Below are 24,896 nucleotides of genomic sequence, written 5' to 3' on the forward strand. Positions count from 1 at the left end.
GGTTAGTACTCTTGCTTCACAGCGCCAGGGCCCCAGGTTCGATTCCCAGCTTGGGTCACTGTCTGTTTGGTGTCTGCACATCCTCCCGTGGGTTTCCTCCGGGTGCACCGGTTTCCTCCCACAAGTCCCGAAAGATGTGCTTGTTACGTGATGGACATTCTGAATTCTCCCCATGTGCTCCCGAACAGGTGCCATAGTGTGGCGACTAGGGGCTTTTCACAGTAACTTCATTGCAGTGTTAATATAAGCTTACTTGTGACACTAATAAAGATTATTATTATTGAAGGCGTCCCTAGTCTTATGCCCCATGCAGGTCCTGGCCTGTGGACCCCCCCCCCCCCCCCCCTTCCCCCTCTGCACATTGCCCCTCACCGCTCTCCTCGACATCCTCCTCATCTGAGGAAATGTGGCATTCCTCCATGTCTTCCTGGCCTACCTGCTCGCCTCACTGCAGTGCGAAATTGTGCAGCAGGCCACTATTATGCGGACCACCCTCAGAGGGGGTGCTCCCCTCGACTGGTCCAGGCACTGGAACCGCGTCTTGTGCAGTCCAATTGCCTGATCAACCAGCGCAAGCATTGATGCATGAGCCTCATTACAGGAGGTCTCAGTTGGTATTTGTGCCCTCCACAAGGATGTCATTGGCCACCTCCGAAGTGGGTACCCTTTGTCCCCAAGGAGCCATCCCTCTAGCAACTGCTCTTGCTCAAAAATGGCTGGGATCAGTGAGCATCCCAAGATGTAACTATCATAAACGGTCCCAGGGAAATGGGCACACACCTGCATGATGCGCGTCTCGTGGTCACAGATGAGCTGGACATTTGAGGAAGTGATATCCCTGCAGTTTAAAAATGAAGCCCCACGCTGCCATGGGGAACGCAGAGCCACATGGGTGCAGTCGATGACACACTGTACCTGGGTCATGCCTGCTATGCGGGCGAAGTCCATGGCCCTGACGTCATGGCTCGCCTGGTTCATATCCAAGTTGATGCACATGTGGGCCCTTGAAAATAACGCACCTCTGACCTCCCTTATGCACTTATGCACTGCTAACTCGGAGATGTTGCACAATTACCCATGCAGCCCTGAAACAAGCCGCTGGCATAAAAGTTCAGAGTGACAGTGACTTTCATGGTCACAGGCAATAGGTGACCTCCGAGTCCACGTGGTACCAACTTTTGCACCACCTGGCACAAGTGGTCCACTGTCCCCCAGGACAGATGCATTCTACTCCGGCACTGGATCTCTGACATCTGGAGGTAGGAAGCTCCACATCAGAACACCCATGGCTGACACTGTCTCCTCCGAGATTCCGCCATCTGCAGCCTTGCTCCTGAAAAATCTACAGGGCACTTATCCTGACCCTGTGTTGCTGGTCGATCACAATCAAAAGAATTGCCAGCTCGACTGGCTCCATGATTCTCCACAATCAAATGGTGAAAGCAAGAGAATATCAAAGTGAGTGATGAGGAGTCCTGACAATGCCCTGACCCACAGCCCTCTCATCCACCCGTGTGCGTCCTCCTACGTGAGTGCCTTTCCAATTAGCCTCACTCTCTCCTCTGTCACACAATAGCCACTTCCCCACAGTTTCCCCTCTCAACTCCACCTGAATGAAGCACATTGACTGTTGAGAGCCTCAGCAGTCTATGTGCCTCCTCCATGGGTGAGGAGTGAGGGCAGTTGATTCTATTCAAAGGACCTGCGTTCTAACCTCACAGGGGAACAAGACGCTGTCCCCGTCATCCTTTGAACGGGGTGACTGATGAGTGAATTCACCATAACACCTTGCATTGGAGGCTACATCTGTGTCACCTCTGTGTTATGTAGATGTATGAGTCTTAAAGTTCAATGCTTGAGGGCTAGGCTTCCAAAGGGTAAAAAAGTGGGTGCCGGGGCAGCACGGTGGCGCAGTGGATAGCACTACTGCCTCACGGCGCCGAGGTCCCAGGTTCGATCCCGGCCCTGGGCCACTGTCCGTGTGGAGTTTGCACATTCTCCCCATGTTTGCGTGGGTTCCGCCCCCACAACTCAAAGATGTGCAGGGTAGGTGGATTGGCCAGGTTAAATTGCCCCTTAATTGGAAAAAATTAATTGGGTACTCTAAATTAAAAAAAAAAAATGGGTGCCAATAAGTGGCACACTCATGCATTGCAATGCTCACTAAATTGCCACCGCTGACATAGCTGGACCGGACTCCAGCCACATAGGTGTCCCGGATGGCGAGTTCCATGTGCTGCGAGGCCGTGACGTCCTTGTAGTTACAGTTCCGGGCGAGTACCCTCAGGTCGCGTAGATATTCCTCCAGCGATTCTCCGGGGCGTTGACAACGTGTGGTGAGGAGATGCCGCACGAAAACTTCGTTCACCGGCCTCACATAATGTCTTTTCAAGATCGCGACTGCGTCTGCATACGTGGTCGTGTCTTCGATTAGTAAAGAGATTCTGTGGCTCACCCGGGCGTGGAGGAGACTCAGCTTCTGTGCCTCGGTGACGGCGGGCGAGGAGGAGGAGGCGAGGTGGGCCTCAAAGCAGCGGAGCCAGTGTGAGAAGATTCCTTTGGCTGCGGCTGCCTGTGGGTCGAGTTCCAGTCGATCAGGTTTGAGGGCGGCTTCCATTGCGATATCTTAGCTTATTAAATTGATGCGACCATCAATTCACACAAGACAATTAGTAGAAGTGAACAGTGGTTTTAATAAGCTAGACCTGTGCCTGCCTGCGACTGCTCTGTACTGAGTGCCGCCTACAGGCTGCTGGTTTATATACCACCCCCAAGGGACAGAGCCACAGGCGGAGCCCACAGGGGCATCAACATAATACAGTACAATACAGTGGTGAATTGCAGTAGCAATACGTTCACCACAGTGTGTATAATTAATCACAAACTAATCATCCAAAGCAAAACCTCCAGAATACTTTTGCCTATTAATATTCAAGAGGTAGCTGATACCATTGACTTTAACATTGCACTGGGTTTAGGGTTTAACCAAGTGAAATTTTTGGACAGTGAACTGTTTGCTGAGCTGTGTTTCACACATAGATACAAGTTAAAACTCATTGGGAATAAGTTAGAAAATTTAGATTTCTTTGGACAGAAATTGATAAGGGATTTGACTTTTGCTAAGTTCTGTCAGTAGGCTTGGCCTTGATTTGAAGTCAAATTTGTGAATTCAAAATATGCAAATTGGGAACTTGAGTTAATATTTAGTACTGACCGGTCAATACAGTTAGATCTACTTGTCTTTCGATGAGAACTACCCAGCTTTGGATGAGAACTTAAACAAAGCTCTCAACTTTCTATTCTGCTGATAAAATAATAATTCTGTATTGAAATTTTCTGATTGATTTGCCCAGTTAGGATATAAAATGGACATAAGTGATCTGAAGATTTACCAGAGATCAATTATGCCAGATTTCAGTCCATTTCTTGCACCATGAAATTTTCCAGTTTTGTTTAGATTGGTGTTGAAACCACCTGTTTGTTGGAAGTTAATTACATTAGCATAAGATTACCATGTCATTTAAACAGCATGTTTAACAGTTTTCCAATGTTTGCATCCATCCATTTAAATGATGTGTCCAAAACTGCTGAGGAATGCTGTTGATGCAAGTACATTTCAAAAGGATGTAGTTATGTAGCAATTTTCATATGTCCTGTTGCCACATAATTAGACTGCTTAGTGTCAAATGCCCTGATACTACCATTTTTTGTCCATTCGCAATATTGTGACAATTTTGGAAGAGGAGCGGTAGAACAATGCCAGAAAGGCAGCATTAGAGGCAGACTATGTGCACCATTTGGTACCTTTCACTCTTCTTTTTAGACAGAGCAGACCAACTTTAAAATGACAGTCCAAAAGTGTGGAACACAAGTTCCAGGTCAGTAGAGAGCTAGCTGAGTTGGGCCATTTGCTGGTAATCAGCTTCTGCATTGTGAACTTTAGGGCTGTTTCTGCCAGTTGTTGTAAAGATTATTTACATTCTCAAGATCTTTTCCTCTTTCATCTTTCACATATAGGAATGCTATCCTTTAGGAGCTGCTCTGGAATGGCAAACAAAATCACCCTCCTTACAACCAACTTGTTCTACCTCATCACCACTTTCATCAAATGGGGATGTGGTGGAATGATAAGCTAGAATGTTGCTGCTTTGCAACTTGCTGAGAGATTTTCTGCCTCAATTTTTATTATGCCACCACTGGGCAGGGGTCCCTCAGGAATTTTGGTTACACAAATGAGGTTTTACAAAAGCAGCACGGTAGCATAGTGGTGAGCACTATAGCTTCACAGCGCCAGGGACCCATGTTAGATTCCCGGCTTGGGTCACTGTCTGTGTGGAGTCTGCACGTTCTCCCCAAGGCTGCGTGCGTTTCCTCCGGGTGCTCCGGTTTCCTCCCACAAGTCCCGAAAGACGTGCTATTGGGTAATTTGGACATTCGGAATTCTCCCTCTGTGTACCCGAACAGGCGTCGGAACTTGGCGACTAAGGGCTTTTCACAGTAACTTCATTGCAGTGTTAATGTAAGCCTACTTGTGACAATAAATATTATTATATACTAAATATTTGTAGCCTTTATATATGCTACCAAGCCTCCCACTTAAATTATTGCATCCTTTAAAGTTTGCTTATCGCTATTTTAAAACATCTTTATCATGCAATTTTAAGTTTCCTTCCCATTCTTCTGGCAAATCCACAACATCAAGCCCAATATGGCAGAAATAGGAATATTTGATGTTAAATCTGGAGGGATCAGCCCAGTAAGGATTAAGCAAGTGCCAACAACTCACTGAATTTCTATTGTCCAATTGAAGGCATAAATAAAAAAAATCTAATTGCATGTTGCTAAGCAAAGTGATTGACAATCATTGCACTACCCAAGCCATTATCCTATATTTTGATCCCACTGTAGTAAGTTTTGCAGTTTCACTGGGTATCAAGTTAAACATTTTCTAGCTGTGATATTTTAATGTTTTCTTAATACAATGTCATAGCTTTATGTTCATGATATAACACAATTTATTGAAAACTTAAACACGATTTTAAAAATAATCAAGTACATAGAAGCACATTTCAAGCATAGTTTTATGGCAGCCAGATTTACTGGTGTAATCAGAGGAACTTTTAGCAACACAGTTTCGCAAATCCTCTGTGCATACTGTAGCACCAGAGTACTTTCTGTCTTTGGGGACATATTACAACAGAATTAAACTCCCTTAGTTCTGGAAAGAAAAGTAAATGTTTAATTTTACAATCAAAGGTACGAGAACAACAATAATCCAAAATATGACAGAGGCGTAATTGTCGTCCAATCTTTGTAATGGTAAGATTTCAAAGAAATTTAGTAGGGAAAGTCATTTAACATCATTCAAACAACATAATTATTACACAAATCTCAAATAACTTGCACTTCTGTTGCAGACTGCGGATGCTCTTAAAATTATTCCCTCTGGTTAGAAGTAGACTTGTCTTAATTACAGATAAAAATGTCACTACCAATACGAGGGCTTTCATTTTTGAACTCGAGAGATAAGCCACTTGCCCATCTTTGGCAGTGTTACACTGTGTTCTGCCCCATTGAGGAACATTTTGATTTTTAAAAATCAATAATTAGAGACAGACTCTAGCAGCAATGTTCCAAAGAAACTAACTTTAACTTTGATCAAAATTAGTTATGTACATTTTAATGTTGCTTGATTCAATAAACAAGTGACACTATTTAATGTGGCATGTTCTTCTACAGTACACCCAACTTGCTACACATTACTTGAATTAATACTAAATACAAGTACAATATGCACCATAATAAGAGTTCCTGCTTTCGGATAAGTCAGTGATAGGTTCAGCTTTTAAAAGGCACCACAATAGCTTTGCAGAGGAATTAATTAATCCCTATTTGAAGGTATTTATTGGGTTCAATCTAATATTTTCTCACGTCAGCATAAACTGATGCTTGGGTTACTCACCACAATTGTTGTACTGTGCTGGTAAGTATATAATTTGTAATTTCATATTTTGATACTGTACTAATGCTAATAGATCGAATCATGATTGGAGTATGCTCTTAAAAAATGGACAGCTGAGATGGTATATGCTTTAGTCTGGGGTGACGGGGAATAGGAGCGTGTAGCTCAGAATATAAATTATCCTTTAAATTACTTGTAATGTTATTAGCCATTCCCCTCAAATTAGCCCTGAAAATGCCAGCTTTGGTAATTATTAATATTTCTATTTCTTTCGGTTTCCTCCACCATTTTTTTCTCTTTATTGCCTTCTGGTACACCTTCACATTGAGCTTTGGTGATGAAAGATGGTTGTTCAGTTGCATGAAGCATCATAAACTGAAGTCAATTGTGTACCTGTACTGCAAGCAGGAGGTCATGGATAGCAGTGTGAAACAGAAAGTCCTGGCCAATTTTCCTCTCTGCAACAACAGTTGTTAAGGATAGCTGTCGCATGATTAGCCTCAACCTAGCTATGATAGCTGACTAAACACGGCCTGACTGAAGATTGAATCTGGGACTTCCTGGGCTGTATAGCTTAATACTCGATGTATAGTCCAAGTAAAGTATTGGGAAAGTGACCTCCGGAATTACGTTGTGAATACCTAGTTCATAACTCATATGTTCTAGAATATAATTTTTTGTATTAGGAATTAGAAATGTAACTGTAGAAAATGGGGTATCTGGGTGAGTAACTGGTAAAAGCAATCTTGTAGTAAATGCAATTCAAACAAGCTCGGAGTTTATTGCACTTAAAAGGTTTGGGCCATGGTTATTTAAGAGGTTAACAAGTAAGGGTGTAAACAACAGGTGGTTTAATTAGATAAGGAACTAGAGACATGCCGTTTGCAGTTATTTCAGTCAAGAATAAGGTATTCAGCTGCTTTTTTTTCAAAATTCAGAAAAGCTTTGGTAGTTAATTTGTATTTCTACCTGGGAAAAAGCCTATGTCTCACTTTCATGGAGATGTGTGGAGCTTAGTGAGATTCATTGTTTTTGAGTTTATCTCTGTGAATTCAGTTAGGATCTAGGCAGCAGGCAAGGCTGGTTAATGTGTGGCAAGGCAGCTAAGATACTGACCAGGATTCTTTTCCCCGCCATGTTGGAAATGCGAATCACAATTGGGTGGAGAATCGGGCGATCTTAGAAAATCAAAGTTCGCACCAAACCGAAAGCCATGCTCTGGGGCCCCCCTGGTGGCAAAAACGTGATTTGCGCCCTGCGCCAGCGGAATGCCAAACCGGCATTCACATGCGTTAACATATCATTGCCAGATTTGATTTGGTATGCTCTGGGCCTCCGCGATTCTCCGCCCCTCTTCGGCGGAAGTCACGCGAGCGTGCTTCACTGCAATTATTTTAAAACGGGGAATGGGCGCCATGGCTGTCGAGGGAGAGAGAAGGTAAGAAAAGTTTGTAAAAATGGTTAAATACCACAGTACTTGCTTGGGGGAGGGGGGGTAGTGGGAAGCGACTTACTGAAAGCTCCATGGATTTAGGGTGTCCCTATCGGGATTGGGGTGGCAGAACACCGGCCTCCATTGCCGCAGTATTCATTTTAAACACAAGCATTTTAATTTAAAAGCACCCATTTGGTACAAGTTACAGGCTGTTCTCTCTGTTGACTGTGCACTGTATCCTGTAAATGTTCACAGGACCTCTGGTCATTTGGGAGCCCACCCAGGCCACCCCTCTGGAAACCCTCAGACCCCAGCTGACCCATCAATGGGATGGGTGTGGCCAAGCTCAATCAGCCTCACACCAGGTGCTGCCACTCCTCATTGCACTCATCAGAAGCCCAGCCCCACTGCAAGGGAAGCAGGGGAATAGCAGAGCTCACCCCAAACAAAGGACACATATAATGTGGCCTTTGGGACCCTCCCTGACACACTGCCCCTCTCAGGGCAGAGGACTCAACAGTTACACTATCAGCTAGCCCACTCCGCAGGACCACCTGCTGTCTCCAAGCCCTGTCTGCCCACTCCGCCCCTGTTCCCATCTATCCTGCCCTCCCGGTCAGGTTGTCCCTACCTGTGTGTCACATCCAGGACCCACATCACACTGCAGCTATGCTCCCAGCAGACGCCCACTTCCCTGCCTCACCCCCATCTGTGGGACCTGCCCACACACAAACCTCAAAGCATGGAGGCGATTGGTAGCAAACCATGACCCTCTCCACCACACAACCAGGTGCCACCCTGCTGGTGGGATAACACACGGCCCCACCCAGTGAGGACACCCATAGTGGACCCGACTTGGCAGGCAGGACAGGGGTCGCAGAATCTATCGCTGACATGGGATGTGGCAACCACCGGATCCCTGTTGACAGGGACGAGGGGAGGGGTGAAGATAGAGGCTCCCCGGTGACACTCACTGATGGGGACAGGAGTGCAGTGTGGTAGGCAACATAACCATCCTGTGGATGGCTGAGGGGTGGGGTAGGTTGGGTTGGGGGGGGCATATGAAGGGTGCAGCTGAAGTGCAACTCAGTGTCGCTGTTTAGCCTGTTGGAATTGGATGGGCAAGGGAATACTCATCTTGCTAACATTTCTTTTCCACCCCTGCAGAGAATGAATTTCGGACAGCCAGGAATGTTTGCTATCCACAAGGCAGCAGCTGCCCTTATTGCCGCATGGAGGCTGGAGGCACAAGCGCTGCTCATGGAGGACACTGCACAACAGAATCTTGCCCCAGAAGAGCAGGGACCAGCTGGAGTGCCGGCCATCCAACAGGCTGAGGAAGAGATACAAAGGAGGTGCTGCATCAGGTCTCGTGTATAATGGCAGCGCCTGTTCTTCAGGCTGAGCATGTCGCCAAAGACTCCGGCTAACCAGGGAGACCGTGTAACATCTGCACCGGATATTTGCACACCTAGAACTGTGGGGTATGGAGGACACCCGCTGATGGTGGCCATCAAGGTGATGGTTACCCTGAACTTTTTTTCACCGGGGTCTTGCCAGGCCCCGAGCAGCAACGTGTCTGGAATATCTCAGACATCAGCACACAGGTGCATCCGCGCCGTTCTGGATGTCCTACATTCCCAGGCAGTGCACTACATAAACTTCAGTCGGGACAAAGCCCACCAGGATGCCCGGGTAATGGGATTTGCTGCCTTCACTGGAATGCCCCTGGTCCAGAGGGTGCTAGATGGGACACATAACCCTTAACAGCACCAGCTCATGGAATGGGGTGAACCCTTCATCAATTTGAAGGACTTCCACTCCCTTAATGTGCTTTTGGTGTGTGACCACCAGCTGCAAATCTTGCATGTAATATATTAATGTTATTAATATTAATCTTTATTGTCACAAGTAAGCTTACATTAACTCTGCAATGAAGTTACTGTGAAAAACCACTTGTCGCCACATCCCGACACCTGTTCGGCAACAGAATGTCCAATTCACCGAACAAGCACGTCTTTCGGGACTTATGGGAGGAAACTGGAGCACTCGGAGGAAACCCACACAGACACGGGGAGAATGTGCAGACTCCACACGGAGAGTGACCCAAGCCGGGAATGGAACCTTGGACCCTGGCACTGTGAAGCAACAGTGCTAACCACGTGTCTGTGCCCGATACCCAAGCAGTGCACACGATGCCTACATCCTGGTGTACTCATCGGTTCCCAGCATCTTCGGGTGAGGAGTTGGCTCTTGGGCAACAAGAGTTATCCACTGAGATCTTGGCTAATGATACCTATCCGGAGGCCACAGACTGAGGCGAAGAAGCTCTATAACGACGCCCATGCGTCAGTATCCTGAGGATACGGTTCAGATGCCTGGACCGCTCTGGGGGTCTCTCTAATCTATCCCTAGGAGGGTCTCGCACATTGTGGTGACCTGCTGTGTCCTGCACAACATCGCCCTGCGGGGTGGATCTTGCTGGAGGAAGAGGAAGAATGATAGGCCTCATCCGATGAGAAGGATGGCTAGGAGGACTAGTGCATGGGACCCGAGCAGGCACAGGAGGCCACCCTATGTGGATACCAGGGCTGCCACAGATTGGACAACCTCGTCACCTCCAGGTTCACAGACTAGGGGGCCTGTCCACCGGGAACTCAGCCACCCTGTCCCACCCCTCCATATTCCCCCATTGCTGCTCACATTCTCCCCTGTTCCTCCTCCTTTCACTCAGCCCCACCAGCCCAGCTCCCCCCCCCCCCCCCCCCCCCCCTCTGAGGGCCCTATCAGCACTACAGGGTATGGGCCCAGGGTTGGCAGTCTCAGTGGGTCTTGTCCATGGGACGGACGATGATGACTCATTGTGAGATGAGCTCTGGTGCTCCTCATCATGTGTCAAAGTCTGACTCCTGCCTTCAGGATCACCTTCCAATGCCTGCCTGGCTCATCCTTGCATGTCTGCTGGCCATTCCATCTCACAGGCCCATATATCCAGTGGGGTGGTGGTGGGGGGATGTTGCAGGCGGCCCAGCTGACTTTCGGGTGTCACAGGCGCTGGGTCTCTATGGTCCATGACAGAAGTCTTCGAGACCCTGGTTAAGACAAGAGTGGACCTCCAGGACTGGCAGTGCCAGGTGACAGTGGAGTGGTCAGAGCTCACTCCAGCCGTACCTCCATCCCACGGGGTAGTTAAAAACTTTGAACTACTCTTAGCACAGTGGGCTAAACAGCAGGCTTGTAATGCAGAACAAGACCAGCAGCGCGGGTTCAATTCTCGTACCGGCCTCCCCGAACAGGCGCCGGAACGTGGCGACTAGGGGCTTTTCACAGTAACTTCATTGAAGTCTACTTGTGACAATAAGCGATTATTATTATCACTATGTTCCTCAGCGAGTGTAACATATCCCTCTGTGACTGGCCCAGGTCAGCCAGCGCCTAGCCAATGTTCTTGACACCCTCAGCCAATACATTTGTGAGTGGGCCAAGCTCTGGAGCGTTGCAGCAATGTCCCTGTGGGCCTGGTACATGGCTGCCTGTGACTGGGCTCCCTTGTCCTGAGGCTCAACCATCAACCGCGCAGTGTGCCCAGAGCCTTGGACATCTTAACAATTGGCTGTGACGTTCTCACCCAAGGCTTCCACTGTGGACACCACCCGTTCAGTTGGCCTGGGTATCACGCATTGTCGGCACAATATCTTACACCTGAAGGTGGTTGGACTCCTCAAAGTGCACTTGCAGGCACTGGAAGGTTGCTGGCACCCCTTCCTGTAGATTGTGGCTCTGCATCTTCTCCAGTGATGGGATTAGTCTATCCGGAAGTGCGGTACTTATGTGGACTAATTCTTGGGACCGGGCAGCCCTCCAACTGCCCGCCCCCTTGGAAGTTCCTACCTCCACCTGATGCGCCGCAGCATGTGGGATGTGTGCACCAGAAAGTGTACCAGGAGGCTCTTCACTAAAATGACCCACCAAGTTGAGAGTCTCTGCAATGAAGAGGATGCAGGTGGCAGCAGTGAAGAAATGTCAGTGTCGACCCCGGACTGGTGCTCGAGGGTGTGCCGAGGTTGTGGCTGGGGGCGAGGTACCCCGGATGAGCAACCTCATCTGAAGGTGATCCTGCAAGACAAAAACAAGACACATGGGGAGATCTCAGGAAGGAGTGGTGTGGGGGAGAGGTGTGACTCACTTACTATTGGGACATCACTATGCATTAGGGTTGACCTGGCTGACCTATACCGACCTCCACCTGGGAGATAGCCCTCTCCTCCAGCTCCCCAACTAACTCCAATGCCTTCTGCTCGGCTGCAGTCAGGATCCGTTTGACCATCGGTTCCCCTCTGGTCTTCTCAAGCTCCCTTCTGTTATGGGCAATCTTCTCCTGGGGGACAGATAATGAACATTGTGAGACACTCGATCATGAGGAGCCTGTAGCTGGAGGCATGTGTGTGCAAGCCACCTGGCCAAAGAGGACAATACAGGTGCTTGGGTTTGGTGCAGAGTGGGATATAAGGGGGATCCCAGCAGATGGATTTTGATTGGCCTTTAGGGGAGTGGGGGGCTGTGAGAAGTGATGCACGGTAGTGATGCCAGGAGCACAGAGGTGGTGACTCACCAGAGCTGACCTAAGGAGATCATTCATCTTTTTGTGGCACTGCATACCGTGAGATCAATGGCGCTCACCACGTCTGTCACCTCCACCCAGGCCCGGTTGTCATTGGCAGGCGCTATCCTCCTGCCCACTCTCGGGAAGAGGGTGTCCTGCCTCTCTTCCACTGCATTGAACATTCTCTCCAGATCCGCATTGGTGGGGGGGGAGGGGAGGGCGGAGGGGTGGGGTGGGGGATCCGCATCGGTGGGGTGGGGTGGGGGCAGTGGGGGGCAGCTCATTCTGGGGCATCTTCTTGGCTGGAATGAGAGTGCTTATTTTTTTTTTGAAAAATATTTTATTGAGGCATTTATATATATTTACACACCAAACACAAATATACGGAGTAGAGTGCTTATAAGCAGCTCCAGTTTGCCAGGCCCGAAGTGCCGATTCTAGCCCCAACGAATCCAACGCCGGTGCTGTTGAGAATTGCCCTAATTTCATGTGAGCAGAGCGCTGGGCTATTAGCATGTCACGAATTGTTCTGGAACTGCCGCCCACCAACGGGAATGGGAACCCCAGGCAATTCAGTCCCGACATCAACACCTGTCTTTTAATTGGAGAATTTCACCCACTGTGTCAATTTTGTATCTTATGTAGTTTGTAACTTTGTGGAAGTTGACGGATGATCCAGACCTATACCTTAAGTAGAATAAATACTAGACTCGTCGTCCATGACACAGCCTGTGATTGGGAGTTGGTATTCAGTATAAGACAAAATTGAAAAGGGGAGAAATGACTGAAGAATTTGAAAGGCTGGAAACCAAATAAACCTACAGTAATCCTCGACGAAAGGCAGTTAACCTTGTTATAGTTGGAGTACTGGAAGTAATCAGCTTGGACTGATTAGTTTCAAACCACAACAGCAAGCTATTGGAAACCAAGGGTATTTTCTGATGTTTTAAGCCACTGTGCAGGAGTTGCAGGGAGACCCGCATTGGAGCTGTGGAATGCAGAGTAATGCGGGTCAGTCACAGAATTGGAGGGTTGCTTCGCCGAAAGCTAGTGAAAATACTGTACTTTAGCAAAAGCTACAACACTGATATTCAACTGAAACTCGCGAGACGTCACAATCGGGATCTCGCCCTCACTGAGCATGATCCAGATCAACATACTTAAATGAGCCATTTGGCTCATTTAAATATGTCTGCGCCATATTCTCTTGGTGCACGGAAACTAATGGCCTCCCTAGCGGCACCTCGACCGGGCGGAGTTTAGTACTGGTCCACACAAAAGTCATGGGAGACCCCCGGGTGTTCGGGCTTTGGGCAAGGTGGTACCCTGGCACTGCCAGCCTGGCACTGACAGTCTGGCATCTTGGAACAGTCAACCTGGCATTCTGGTGGCACTGCCATGGTGCCTGGGTGGCACTGCCAGGCTAGAAGGGGCACTGCTGTGGTGCCAGGCTGGCAGTGCCAAGGTGCCCAGGTGGTGGGTTGCCTGTGCCACAGGGGTTAGGCCCGGGTGCCTTGTCCTTAAGAGGTGAGGTGAGGGGGGGGGGTGCAGGGCTCGAGAATCCTGGAAGAGGTAAGTTGGATGCAGTGGGGGGGGGGGGCGGGGGTCCGGAGACTGCAGTGGGGATGCTGAGGGGGGGTCGAAAGCTCTTGACTGCCTTTAAAGATAGCAAAATTCCGGAAAGAATGAGGAGGAGAGGTGACGCAGATAAACATGCTCAGGGAAGAAGAATGAAATGGGGAAAGGAATGGGGAGAGGTGGAAGATGGAAAAGAGGAGTAAAATGGGGAAGGGAGAACAAGCTGAAATGCTGTCCAATGGTTAATTTGCACCTCAATGGGAGGTGGTGGGAAGGAGAAGTTTTGTTGAATCAATACTCATTTGGTGAAGGCTAAAAGTATTCATTGTGAAATGGGGGTTCTCAACTGTTGCACTGGAGGGGGAAGGTAGGTGGGCACGTAAAATCCAGCAGGTGGCCTTCCCGCCATCTCTTTGAAACGCCCCGACATGTTTAAAATATTTTGGGGAGGAGGGGGGTTGATGTGAAGTGTCAGGCATTCCACCCACTTGTGGGCCCATTGAGTAGCCAATTAATAGAACACTAAGTGCCTCATCCTGTCCTTGACTGAATTTTACCTGGTGCGGGTGCGTCACTACCATGTGAGTAACCTGGAATATTTTGATCAAGGTGTGGGGGAACCTCTTTTGTGGTCCCCTTGGAGGTGGCCCATCCCCCCAAAAGCATTCCCCTCCTTCAACCTTCCTCCCTCTCTTTGTGAACCCACCCCCTTTGCTACCAATCATCCCTCGTCCCCACTCACTCCCCTCACCATAACCCCCAAACCCAGATTTACCTATCAATCCAGGCTCCTCAGCATTTGGGGCTGTTGGTAGTCCGAGCAGTGGTTACCGGTGTCCCTGCTGGGGCTGTACGGTAGCCGGACAATTGACTGGCAGGATGATGGGCCAGCAGATGTCCGGAGAGATGGGAATTCTTGGAAGGCAGATGGCAACAAACAAATAATGCAGTGTTGCTCTGGGGGGGAAAGAGGTGGCCAGGGGAGGAAGATTTGAATGCAGACCACAAAACCCACCAGCATATGCAAATACAACAAAATTAATTTGTTGTTTGGATCTGATGAGTTGGCAGGAAGTCGGGTGGATGGGCAGCAGGGTGGCAAGTTTGCTGCAACGACAATGAGCTGAATGGGTGGTTGGCTTACTGATGGATGAAAGAGTTGTGATGATCAGTGACCATTTGGAAAGGCTGGAGGTGGTTTGAGAAGATGTGCACAGCAGGCAAAGTGGGTTGAAATCCAGGAGAAACACAAGTGCCCAAAAGTACTGATATTAGTGGCTACAAAAAGGCTGCTTCACAGCGTCAGATCATGAAACTGCATGGAACTGAACCGGATTGTTTGGTGTTCATTGTCAATTTGTAACATGGGAGCTGTTATTTTAGTTACTAACATTATGTGAAAGCTAACATAATCCTTTCTCACGACCACATAGAGGTGCGTGTCAATGTTGAAACTTTTCTGATGGGTTCCCTTACTGAGATCGTGTCACGTGACTTTTCAATGCATCATGAAGCAGAATGTTCCTTCCATTCAGAATTATCAGTAAATATTCTGTTTCAAGCACAGTTTTGAAATCAATTTGAAGATTTATGCTGGCAGGAAGCAAAATATTAAATAAGGCCCATTGTGTTGTGTTTGACTAACAAGGAGGTTATTCTAGGCTACCAAGGTAGAAATGGTCTCCTTCCCAATGTAATACTGAAATATAGGCAGCCCTCTATATTCTGAGTTAGTTCAACCAAGTCAAATAAAAATACTACTATTTTGCTTTTCTACTATTATTTTTTCTTCCAAAACAACAATAATATGAACATGGCAAAACATTGACTGCCACCATCATACAGTAGTACAATCATAAGAAGAGGTATTCAGAGAGAAGTATATATGTAAAATGTTGGTAACACAAATTGTCTTATTTTCTTATATCCGTGTACCACATCAATAAAAGAGGAAAATCAGTAGAGGTTCAGTATGGCTGCCAGCTCAACCTCTCCTAGACCAGTAGTAACACTTTCCTATTAGCATTCAGAAAGTGGTAAAAAATTAAATACAATAGTTAGCAAAATACTAAATACCTGACAGTACGAGAAATCAACCACCACTTGCCAAATGGTTAACGAAAGTCACCAGACGTAACAACACCATTCTCCGTTAACAACCACAGGAAATCACAGTCATTTTTTTACATCACAGAAGGTGGAATTAATTTTAGACTGGCCCTTTAATAAACCCATCATTGAAACTGTTAAAGTGTATACATGGTCTCTCCCAAGAGATTACATGGCTTTTGGGTACAGAGAGGAATGTGCATATGGTAATACTACAAGGTATTACAGTTGTGTGGGACAAACTGGATGGACCAGTGAGTCTTTTCCTGTCCAACATCGATTGTATATGTTCAATTCTTGTGGAGAGAAAGATTGGCATATATGAACATGTATGAGACACATCTGATAGTTTGTATTGCTGATTTTATTTTATTTTTTGCTTCTAAGATTGTCATTGGAATAAGCCCCATTTTGTAGTGGAGTGTGATTATCATATTTCAACTGTTCCATTTTAAGTAACATATCTAACACTATTCACCAGAACAAAAACCGCTGTAGAAAGGTACACAAGGCCAAATTAACACCTTCTGCTAATTTGTTAATTGTATAAAATGCTGGTCCACATTCTGTCCTTTGACACATTACAAGTTAGTCTTTTACCCAGTTTACCAAGCATATTTAAGGCAGGAATTAGACTGACTCGTGTTGTAAGTTGGGAATTTTAGTGAATCTGTGCGATTGTAACCATCTTGTTTACAATAAAATCAGAAACTGGCTGTCAAAGTGAATTAATATGCAGCTGAGATAGGAAACATCCTTGTTTAAAGGTTAGAACAATAGGTTACTTTTGTTGGTGTTTTAGTCAGATTAATACAGGAGTCCTTAGGTTGTTTTCAATGCAATGTGCCCAAGGAACAGGAACCATACTCGGTATTCCAGTGAGTCCCAAGTGTCAGCTAAGAGGCACAGTGTGAAGTGAAAGCCAGTCAGTTTCCTGAAGGGTTGCAAAAATTAGATGGGAGTATTTTTGGACCCTCTTGGCAAAAAAGCCACCAATCCTGCCATGCGGCTGTCGAACAAGCAAGGTCCTGGAGGGAAATGTACTGGGGGATGGGAAAGCTGGACAAAGTATAACTTACAGTGAAAGTATTTGATGTCACGTTTGTCCTTTGCAAAACAAATGAACAGATAGTTTATAGTGTGGGATTTGATAAAATATAGGACTTGCTTTAAATTTGGTTTTGCAAAGATTTTACCAGGCAGTTTCAAAGAATGTGTTTAACCCTCAAGCACTTGATAAGCTGCACCTTGAGTGCTTCTCGCTTGAATAAAGCTGACAATAGATACATGGAAAAAAAGCTAAATGGGAGATATTTATCCACAAAGTCAAGACTGGATGTCGGCAATGTTCAACAGCTCTTATAAAAAACCCTATCTACTCAGGGAATTAATTACTGAAAATTGTAAATGAATTGTTGGATTACCACATATTGTGGGCCCAAGTAGAAATTACTGTGGTGTCAATGAGTAATACCTTCAACCAATAGAATTGGGAAAAGTCTCCCAATATTGTTAAGGTAGAAGAATGCAGTTTTGGAAATGCCATTGGTGTGGGGGATTAGACCATAATACATAGGAGCAGAATTAGGTCATTCAGCCCATCGAGTCTGCGCCACCATTCAATCATGGCTGATATGTTTCTCATCCCCATTCTCCTGCCGTCTCCCCATAACCCCGATCCCCTTATTAATCAAAATTGTGGGGGGAGGGCCAGCTAATCTGAGCAAGGTGTCGGACTGCCTCAGCTTGAGGGAGATGTCAAAGAGACAGGAAAGTAGAGATACTGACTGGAACTGAAGAGATGGTCTAAGCTTTGCTGACATTTAATTGAAGTCATTGCTCATTCAGGTCTTGAGATCATACAGGAATTTTGAATTTGGCTGAAACTAATGTGTCAGTGGAAGAGGTGGCATGTTAGAGCTGGATGTCACCAGCTTCCAGCGAACCTAATGCCATACATCCAGGTAAAGTTGCCAAAGACAGAATATAAATGATAACGGTGGGGAGCAAGGGCGTGGTGAGAGGGCTGCAGGGGTGGAACTCTGGCATACGGCAGAGATGACAGTGGAGAGGGGAAGAAGTTGTTGCCAACAATATATTGGACGAGATTTTCTCTAATATTGGCAAAGGCCGATGTTGGGTGGAAAAAGCAGCATTAAGTCGCCAACCAATGGCAACTTTTACCGGCTATAGTACGGGACTTAGGAAAAACTCAGCGATTCAATTATCTGGGCGCCGAGTAAATATTTAGTCAATGTTGTTACAGTGAAAGTCTTAAACCTTGAAAACCTGCCAGTTGGTTTCTGGGAATTCAATTTTTTTTAATGATCAGTCTGTATGGGGATCGTAACTACACCAAATCGGATATGGGTCTCAGTTTTAAAAAAAGTAAAATGCCCCAGCATGGTGCCCAGGGCAGTGGAGCTCATTACTTAATTAGCTACCCACTTGTTAAAATACCCATTCTGAGAAATTGGATGAAGAAGGTGTCCATTTTAATCCAAATTGGGGAGGTGGATGATGTACTAAATGTAGGAAATTGCAATAAGTTAGGGTTAAATCAGAGAGCAGTGACTGCAATGTTGATGGAACAAAGAGCAACTGTCAATCACTTGAGTTACTTGGGCAGATTGGAGAAGCTGGCTTGTCCGCTTTAGAGACAGTTAAGAGGATGTTGAAGATGTGTTTTAAAATCTTGACTGGTCAGGGAGAAACTGTCCTGTTGACGGAATGTTCAGGAACCAGAGGACATGATTTAAGATGAATGGCAAAAGAACCAAAGGTGGTAATCTTTTTTACACAGCAAGTGGTTAGGATCCAGAATGCACTATCTGACAGTGTGGTGGGGATAAGTTCAATTGTGACATTCAAAGGGAGATTGAATAATTTTCTGAAGAGAAAGGTTTTGCGTGGTAATGGGGGGAAAAGGGCGGTGGAGTGGGACTGGCAGAGCTGGTAAGGACATGACAGGCTGAATGGCCTCCTCTGCTGTAAACCATTCTATCACCCTATTAATTCTTTGAAAGAAAGTGGAACTGGCGTGCAGAAAGAGCATTGTTCCCTCGAAAAGGATTTTTAAAAACTCACTGGCCACAATGGCAAAAGGAAATCCCGCAGGATTCGGCTGGTAAAATTATAGCAAAATATGTTCTAGGTTTGCTGTGTATAGGTAGCATCCAGTATGTGGTTTGCAGTTTCTTTACCATCCAATTCCTCAACAGGCATTTGAACAAGTAATCACCTCACTGACTCAACAACAGACTATACTGTAATGTACAAGGAGGCTGGTAAGTGACAGCATATTATTAGCAAGTTGTAAACTGACACTCACCACAAGACCAATAGAAATATTTATCTGCCAAATTTGTTTCGGCGAGCATTGGATTGGGTCAATTATCTCCTTTCTTTATGTAATAAAATAAGAGCTAGTAAAATAAACATGCAAAAATGAAATGCAGTAAGGGTTAATTTGGTATTGTCTAAAAAGCAGATGGGAAGCACAAAGCCCCACAGACTGGTGAATGAATTAGGCTCTTGGAGCAATCAGAAGGTATCTGATAAATGAACTTGCTAGCTTTTTAAGAACTAGGTAGGTCCATTTTCAACCATTGATAGAATGGAAATGCAATTTCAAGCCAGAAAAGTTCCAATGAAACAAACAAAACAAACTAATAGAGATGTAGGCAGCTAATGTACAACTAAGGAAGTAACTTAGTAACCGGTACTGACACCAATGATGAGGATTTGTAGCAGCTCTAAACATTTAGGAGGCGCAAGTCTGAAATGCAAACCAATGCACGTTCCTCAGCTACGTGTCCAAATCTAAGAGCATATCTTGCACCAAGCCAAAATACTGTGGATGCTGGAAATCTGAACTATGAACAGAGAATGCTGGAAATACTAAACAGAGCAAGCAGCATCTGTGAAGAGAAGAGAAACAGCGGGTGGGGTTTTCCGGCCCTTCCCACTGGCGGGTTCCTGCCAAAGGTGACCCACCCCCCACGCAGCAATTTCCCCGCTGGCGGGGTGGGCAAACACGCAAAACACTGTAGATTTCAGTGGGACCAGGAGATCTTTCCAGCTGCCAAAGGTGAGCCACCTCCACCACCCAAAAACACACCGTGGGGGGAGCTGGGTGTCTCTCGCAAGGGTTTGCTACGCTCAAAATGCCTTGCCAGATTTAACGGCGTCTCATGAGACGTTGCAATCTGGATCTCGCCCACACTGCGTGATCCTGATCAGCATATTCAAATGATCCATTAAGCTCATTTAAATATACGTTTGTGGGATTCTCCCAGCGCCCGGGACCTAATAGCCATGCCTGAGGGACCTCGCCAGGGTGGTATTTAGTATTAATTTCCTCTAATGTGGACTAGTCATAATGGCACCTGGGCAGGGGGAGGGGGGGGGGAGATCTCCCAGGCCATTAGAGACCCTTGGGTGGTCGGGGACTGGGCAGAATAGCACCCTGGCACTCACTCTGTCACCAGGGTACCTTGGCACTGTTAGCTGGCACCCTGGCTGTGCCACCCGAGTACTCTGGAAGTGCCAGCCTGGCACTGCCAGGGTGCCTGGGTAGCACTGCCAGGCTGGCAAGGGCATTGCCAAGGTTACAGGGTGGCAGTGCCTCGTGGAGGGTGGATGTTGCATTGCCAGGGTTACAGTGCTAGGTGGAGAGGGGGTATTCCCAGGGGCCTCCCCGATTTTGGGGAGGGGGGTGGAAGATCGGAGCAGCCAACAAAATGGCACCCCGATCTGCGAGCAGCCTTTCAGCTTGCCAGCAGGAAATTATTGTAAAAGCGGCCCCAACAGAGAGAATGACCCAAGCCCAAAAATAACCAGCAAAGTGACGTTAAATAGTGAGATTTTTCTCACTAGATGCAACCCGCTAAACGCACCCAAAACCGGACATATATTTTTCCAGTTAAATCACGCCCTATGTCATTTACCTGAAATGTCAACTCTGTTTCTCTTTCCACAGCTGCTGCCTGGCCTGCAGACTATTTCCACCATTTTCTTCCTATACCTCCAGCTATGGATAGAAAGCATTTATTAGGAGAGAATTTGGCCCCTTGAGGGGTCTCCTTAGAAATCAGGGGCGGGATTCTCCGACCCCACGCCGGGTCGGAGAATCGCTGGGGGCTGCCGTGAATCCCGCCCAGCTGTGTCCCGAAGTCTCCGCCACCAGAGATTTGGCGGGGGCGGCAATTGCGCCGCGCCGGTCGGCGGGGGCATAAATCGCGCCGCGCCGGTCGGCGGGCCCACCCCCGCCAATTCTCCGGCCCGCTATGGGCCGAAGTCCCGCTGCTGGAATGCCTGTCCCGCCAGCGTGGATTAAACCACCTTTTGAACGGCGAGATAAGGCGGCGCGGGCAGGCTCCGGGGTCCTGCGGGGGCACGGGGCGATCTGGCCCCAGGGGGTGCCCCCACGGTGGCCTGGCCCGCGATCGGGCCCACCGATCCGCGGGCGGGCCTGTGCCGTGGGGGCACTCTTTTTCTTCCGCCTTCGCCATGGTCTTCACTATGGCAGAGGCGGAAGAGACCCCCTCCCTGCGCATGCGCGGGGATGACGTCAGCAGCCGCTGATGCTCCTGCGCATGCATCGCCCGGCGAAGACATTTCGGCGCCGCTGGCGTGGCGCCAAAGGCCTTTCCCGCCAGTGAGAAAAATATAATTATTTAATGGAAAGTATCAAAACCTGAAGAAGTAGCATGTATGATTAGCTCCTTTAATTTTGGCATGACTCTTGCAATAAATGGTTTTGAGAAGTAATTTACTCATACTCTTCAATATTGAACAATATAATTAATTTGCTAGCCGTGGCCTAAGACATAGGCTTTTAACATTGAACACTCATTTGTACATTAATTAGCCATTAATTAGGTTTCTCTGAACTGAACTCAGCAAGCCTCCATTCTTGAATTTGTGGATAAGCATTCTTTAAATATTTTCTGGGGAGCAGAATTTTGAGACTGGAGCATGGAAGCGAGAATGGTAGGTTTCTTGTCAAAGAAGTTAAGGAGCTAAGGGGTAATACTGGACCAGGGAGATGGGCTGAGAGATTCAGTAAATATAGGAGCAAGAAGCAAAATTGGGCGATCAAGAGCTCAGAGGGAGAGGATATGGAGTTTTGTGGGATGGCTGGGCTTGAGGCAGGATGGTGGAGAAAATGGATAGTAAGGTGAGGAGAAAGGTGGATAGCAGAATGGGAAACAGGAAGTTTGGTGGACTGTGAGATTTGAGGAGCAGTGGCTGCTAGGTGAATGGCCTCAATGTTAGATGCAAACAAAGCCTTAGTTCCTCAAAAGTTTAGACTGAGCAATTAACTACAAAATTGCCCCTTAGTGTTCAAAGATGTGCAGGTTAGGTGGTGTTATAGGGATAGGGCGGGGGATTGAACCTAGGTGGGGTGCTCTTTTAGAGGGTCGGCGCACCCTCAATGGGCTGAATGGCCTCCATCACTGTAGGGATTCCTTTTCTTATATATATTCTTTCATGGGATAAGGTCGCCCTGGCTGGGCCAGTATTTATTGCACATCCCTAATTGCCCTCAACTGAGTGGAGTGCACTTAAAAGCCAACTACATTGCTATGGATCTGGAGTCACATGTAGACCAAACCAGATAAGAATGGCAGATTTCTTTCCCTAAAGGGCATTAGTGGTTTCATGGCCATCATTAGGCTTTTAATTCCAGATTTCTGTTCAATTCAAATTTCACCATCTGCTATGGTGAGATTCGAACCTGAGCCCCAGGACATTACCCTACAACACTGGATTACTAATCCAGTGAAAATACCACATGCCTCTGTGACCATGATTGTATTTTGGTCTTTTGATTGGAGGTTGCAAAACAGGCAGTTATACTGGAGGACCTATGGGTACATGAGATGGTATGGATGTTGGGTGATGGGGGCATCAAAGCTGGAGGAGATGAGAAGATTAACTGGGGTGTTCAGGGCGCAAGCTAAGGTGGGAGAGTTCAGAATTATAGAGTCAGGTCCAAGTATTGTAAAATTGCAGCTGTAGTTAACAGAAATGCATAGGCATTGATTAAATAAATACAGCAGATTAAAAGTTATAATAAGTAATTAGTTATTAAGATAAACCGAAATTGGGGCTTTCTTCAAACAATAAAGTAAAGAAGACATCCAATGAAGATGTTCAAGTTGAGAGGAGTTGATAGAGTAAACAGAGCAAAACTGTTCAGTAAATAAGCAGGGCACAAATTTAATTTTAATCACTAAATAGAACTGAGAGAGATGTTAGAATAATTTAGATCAGGTAGAGAGCGGGTAGTTAAGACATGGGAAACATTGGCAGAAGTAATGGTTTTTTAAAGGTCAGTAGGTAAATATTTGAAACAGGGAAATTGTTGAATGGCCTTGCAAAAGTAACTAAATAGTTCCTTCAGAGAACCAGCACGGGTGATATTTGGCTTCCTCGTTTCTTTCTGGGTTATAAAACTCCATGATTCTGTGGTTTGTGTTTGATATTTTATAATGATGACCAGGGTCTGGACCAAATTGGTATGGTAATGCCGACACTCCACTATATTGAATTAGTTACCCAAACAAAAAGATTGTTCCTAAATTCTAGAATATCGTTAACCCTGGCATAAACTGTGGCCGCTTCTCAAGCCACGATATTAATACTGTATGCTGTACATGTAAACCAATCTGACAAATCTCCCAGAGACTCATAATACTTCAAAATATGGAACTGTGGCAGTCAGTTCCAAGTGTTTTGTAATCCATTTTATCGAGTGTTGTTGAGCTCCCATGTTGAACAAACCATGTCCCCAGCATTCTGAAAACCTTGGCATCTCTCATTTGTCAAGCAGTACGAATTTGGAGGCAGAATCTGCCTTTAATCCTTTTTAGTTTTACACCACAAGAGCATCTCTGGCTGGAAACTGATTCTGTAAGGCAAAAACATATTTATCAAAGACATTCAACAATGCCATCCTTCAATGTATTTGCCACGAGATATGGCGAATTAGATATTGAACATTTTAAAATAATTGATTTGACATTTCTATTGCAATTATTCAAAGTACAAACAACATGAGCAAAATTTTGAATCAATGTATTATATACTGAACGTTCATGTTGAACGTCAGTGCAGAAAAATGAAATGTTTTGTAGAGTTAAATATGATGGCAAGCAAGAAAAATCAAATCTGTTTGAATGTGGCTTGTTTAATTGTGAACTTGCTTTGATGCACTGCATAGACTGCGGAACATCCTGTAACATGCGAAAGTTTATGGTACTGTGGAATTCATAGCAGCTTGAGCACGATGGGCTGAATGGCCTCCTTCTGTGCTGTAATAATTCTATGATTCTATATGGACCGTTGGTTGTGGTTGATGAATATTTCCCAGACTGCCTGCAGCTAGGAAAAAAGGCCAAGGTAACCATTACCAATCATTTATATTTGCTGCAGCAATCTTTGAAAACAAAGGTTCTCTGCTCATCTGGGGGCAGCTGTGCTATTTTCTTTCCAATACTTCTACAACACTTCTGCAGTCAGGCCTAGCCTTTATTAGATACAGATCAAAATGTATATAAGGCTGATTTATCAGCCTAAATAAATTTCAATTTGTTCTTCAATTAATCAGAGTTCATAACAGCTTTTAGAAATTCACCGTATTAGAAAGAGATCATTTTTCACTTTGGTAAGTATTGTCCGGTAAATGTTTCATGAAAAACTGCAGAGACAATTTATTTTTTTAAACTCATGAAAACAATTACAACACATGCAATCTATTGGCCTTGTCATGCCTGGCTGGGAAATTTCACGAGAGGCCTCATAGAACATACAGTGCAGAAGGAGGCCATTCGGCCCATCGAGTCTGCACCGACCCACTTAAGCCCTCACTTCCACCCTATCCCCGTAACCCAATAACCCCTCCTAACCTTTTTGGTCACTACGGGCAATTTATCATGGCCAATCCACCTAACCTGCAAGTCTTTGGACTGTGGGAGGAAACCGGAGCACCCGGAGAAAACCCACGCAGACACGGGGAGAACGTGCAGACTCCACACAGACAGTGACCCAGCAGGGAATCGAACCTGGGACCCTGGCGCTGTGAAGCCACAGTGCTATCCACTTGTGCTACCATGCTGCCCAAATCTTCATGCGAGATTTACCAGCCTCGCATGTCTTGTGAGAGGTAATGAGATCTCACTAGGTGTCACGATCTGGATCCG

General features: G+C 46.3%; 1 protein-coding gene and 1 long non-coding RNA gene across 4 annotated transcripts in view; one reads left to right on the plus strand and one right to left on the minus strand.

Annotated features, from left to right (window-relative positions):
• LOC140427865 (uncharacterized) overlaps positions 1 to 24,896 on the plus strand; it is a 46,793-nt gene that overhangs the window by 13,161 nt on the left and 8,736 nt on the right. Inside the window, exon 2 of the long non-coding RNA XR_011948652.1 lies at positions 18,909 to 18,974. This is a non-coding gene — a long non-coding RNA (uncharacterized lncRNA). The remainder of the gene's footprint in view (positions 1 to 18,908; positions 18,975 to 24,896) is intronic.
• Positions 16,034 to 24,896, minus strand: part of LOC140427863 (immunoglobulin-like domain-containing receptor 2) — a 191,699-nt gene continuing 182,836 nt past the window's right edge. For all 3 annotated transcript variants that reach the window (XM_072513669.1, XM_072513667.1, XM_072513668.1), the window contains one exon: positions 16,034 to 23,605. In XM_072513669.1, the coding sequence (XP_072369770.1) occupies positions 23,570 to 23,605 (36 nt within the window). In that variant the 3' untranslated portion in view covers positions 16,034 to 23,569. The remainder of the gene's footprint in view (positions 23,606 to 24,896) is intronic.

Source organism: Scyliorhinus torazame, chromosome 8, assembly GCF_047496885.1.
Source record: "Scyliorhinus torazame isolate Kashiwa2021f chromosome 8, sScyTor2.1, whole genome shotgun sequence".
In the NCBI taxonomy this organism is placed as follows: domain Eukaryota; kingdom Metazoa; phylum Chordata; class Chondrichthyes; order Carcharhiniformes; family Scyliorhinidae; genus Scyliorhinus; species Scyliorhinus torazame.